The sequence below is a fragment of the Ambystoma mexicanum genome, chromosome 1q, assembly GCF_040938575.1.
Source record: "Ambystoma mexicanum isolate Mex_15411 chromosome 1q, UKY_AmexF1_1, whole genome shotgun sequence".
NCBI lineage: Eukaryota > Metazoa > Chordata > Amphibia > Caudata > Ambystomatidae > Ambystoma > Ambystoma mexicanum.
The window spans coordinates 371,307,292-371,309,746 of NC_090922.1; the positions used below are offsets into that span (position 1 = coordinate 371,307,292).

The 2,455-nt window shown below is 47.6% G+C and overlaps 1 protein-coding gene across 1 annotated transcript; it reads left to right on the top strand.

Annotated features, from left to right (window-relative positions):
• Positions 1-1,373: 1,373 nt before the first annotated feature.
• On the top strand, positions 1,374-1,754 carry LOC138556131 (uncharacterized). Its single transcript, XM_069642623.1, has one exon. The coding sequence runs from the start codon at positions 1,374-1,376 to the stop codon at positions 1,752-1,754; it is 381 nt and encodes a 126-aa protein (XP_069498724.1).
• Positions 1,755-2,455: the final 701 nt, after the last annotated feature.

Here is a 2,455-nt window from a genome sequence, read left to right on the forward strand (position 1 = left end):
TGCAAGAAAGGAAGTCTGACCGATCCTGTTTTGAGAATCGACCCTTGTACGTACGTCCCCGGGACACACCTCGAACTACCGAAAGCATGCCCGAACCAATGCAACTGGGGGGGTATAAGAGGACCAGTAACCAAGGAGGAAAGAGAACAAAGCAGGAAACAACAGTTATGTTTGTACTGCAGTAAAGCGGGAGATTTCCTGAAGTACTGCCCAAATAAGATACGCCGAAAACCACTGGGAGTCATGGAAACCGTGACAGAGCTGCTAAAGTCAACGGGAAACTGCATGGCTCGACAAGAGTAGAGACTGTCTTGTCGGGAAAAGAAGAGGCGTCAGCGGTCTCACATCTAACAACACCAGTTATCCTACTATGCCCCGAACAGCCACAACGGATGCATGCTCTGGAAGTGTAAACGGACTGCAGAGCAGTAGGCAATTATATGGACATCACAGTGGTCCTACGAATAGGTGTGCCTATTCATAAACAGGAAAGAGTCGACAATATCCTGTCAGTGGATGGGACTCCGTTGTCATCTGGGCTGTGACCCAATGTACTGGAACTGTTGTATTGCTATGCCATGAGGGCCATCGGGAACAGATTACCTTAGATCTAATCATCGCTCCCCAATTTCAACTAATCTTGGGAATGCCCTGGTTGGTGTGCCATAATCTGGCCATAGATTGCTGTACTCATTCTGTGACATTTTCAGCCACGTGTACGCGTACCTGTTATCCTGCTTCAACCACAGCCCATGAGAGCCCCACACAAGTAACAAAGTCACCAGGAATTTTGCTTGGAATCGTAGGGCAGCTACCTCCGGAGTATGATGACTTCTAAGACATCTTTCACAAGGAACAGGCTAACACCTTGCCGCCCCATAGGCCCTACGATTGCCAAACTGACCTGGTTCCTGGAGCACAACTTCCATGTAACCGTATTTACGCCCTTACAGAAAAAAATAACCAACACCTACATGAATATTTAGATCAATACCTGGCCAACGGATTAATTCAGCCTTCCAAGTCTCCTGTTTCCTCAGCTCTCTTGTTCGTCCCCAAGAAAGAGGGGAATCTCAGAACATGCATAGACTACAGGGGGCTCAACAAGATCACCATAAAAAACCGGTATCCCTTGCCCCTGATTCCTGTACTTTTAGACCAGGTAAAGGGAGCAAAGATTTATACAAAACTGGACCTCAGGGGGGGCCTACCACCTGGTTCGCGTGAAGGCCGGGGATGAATGGAAGACGGCCTTCCGCACCAAGTTCGGGCTGTTTGAGTACAACATCATGCCCTTCGGATTGTGCAATGCCCCAGCCGCATTCCAATACTTTATGACAGATGTGTTAAGGGAATTATTGGATGTCTGCACAATGGTGTACATAGACGACATCTTGATCTACTCTGAATCTGTCCAAGAACATGTGCACCACTTAAGAGCAGTCTTGGAGAAACTTCGCCAGCACCGTTCATTTGCAAAACTCGAGAAATGTGTGTTTCATGTCACCACAGTGGAGTTCCTCGGAAACATACTTAGCCCTCAGGGTATCCAGATGGATAATCGCAAGGTGGAAGCAATATTGCAATGGCCTTCACCTTCCTCAATCAAGACAGTCCAGAGCTTCCTAGGCTTTGCAAATTTCTATAGGAGGTTCATCGCAGACTTCTTGGAGATTGTCCATCCCATAACATCATTACTCCGTAAGAACCGGACCTTTCAATGGACCGTTGAGGCCAAAAGGGCTTTCCAGTAACTGAAACAATGATTCACTACAGCACCTATACTCAAACATCTGAATCCAGAACTTCCATTCTTGGTGGAAACAGACGCTTCCAACGTGGCTATGGGGGCGGTGCTATCTCAGAGGGACCCTAATACCAATCATTTACACCCAGTAGCCTTTTGGTCTTGAAAGTTCAACCCAGCAGAACTCAACTATGCGGTGACCCACAAGGAACTTCTCGCCATAAAAGCTGCATACAAGGAGTGGGGGTACCATCTTTTGGGAACATGGCATCCAGTTGCAGTGCTTACCGACCACTGCAAGTTGCAGTTTCTATGGACAGCCAGAGCCCAAACACCACACACTTGCGATGGGCCCAGTTCTTTTCAGAATACGACTTCACTGTCCGCTATCGCCCGAGGTAAAAAATGGAAAAGCGGATGACCTGTTACGAATCGGCTGGAGTACAGAAAAGGAAGATGCATATGCAGCCCCTCCTCCGCCACCCATTATACCGGAAGAGAAGCTGTTAGGAATCACTAGAAATCATCTGTCTAAACAGAAGGACCTACACGAGCAGATTAAAGGAATCATGACCCCAACACAAGTACGTACATGGATTTCACAAGGACCGCAACAAACTCAAGTTAACGAACTTCCATATTACCGGAATCGCCTTTACCTACCACACCTGGCAATGCAGGAACAGGTCATGAACACTTCCCACGATG

Coding starts and splice junctions, on each gene's coding strand:
- LOC138556131 (XM_069642623.1), top strand. CDS start 1,374: ATGGTGTACATAGACGACATCTTGATCTACTCTGAATCTGTCCAAGAA.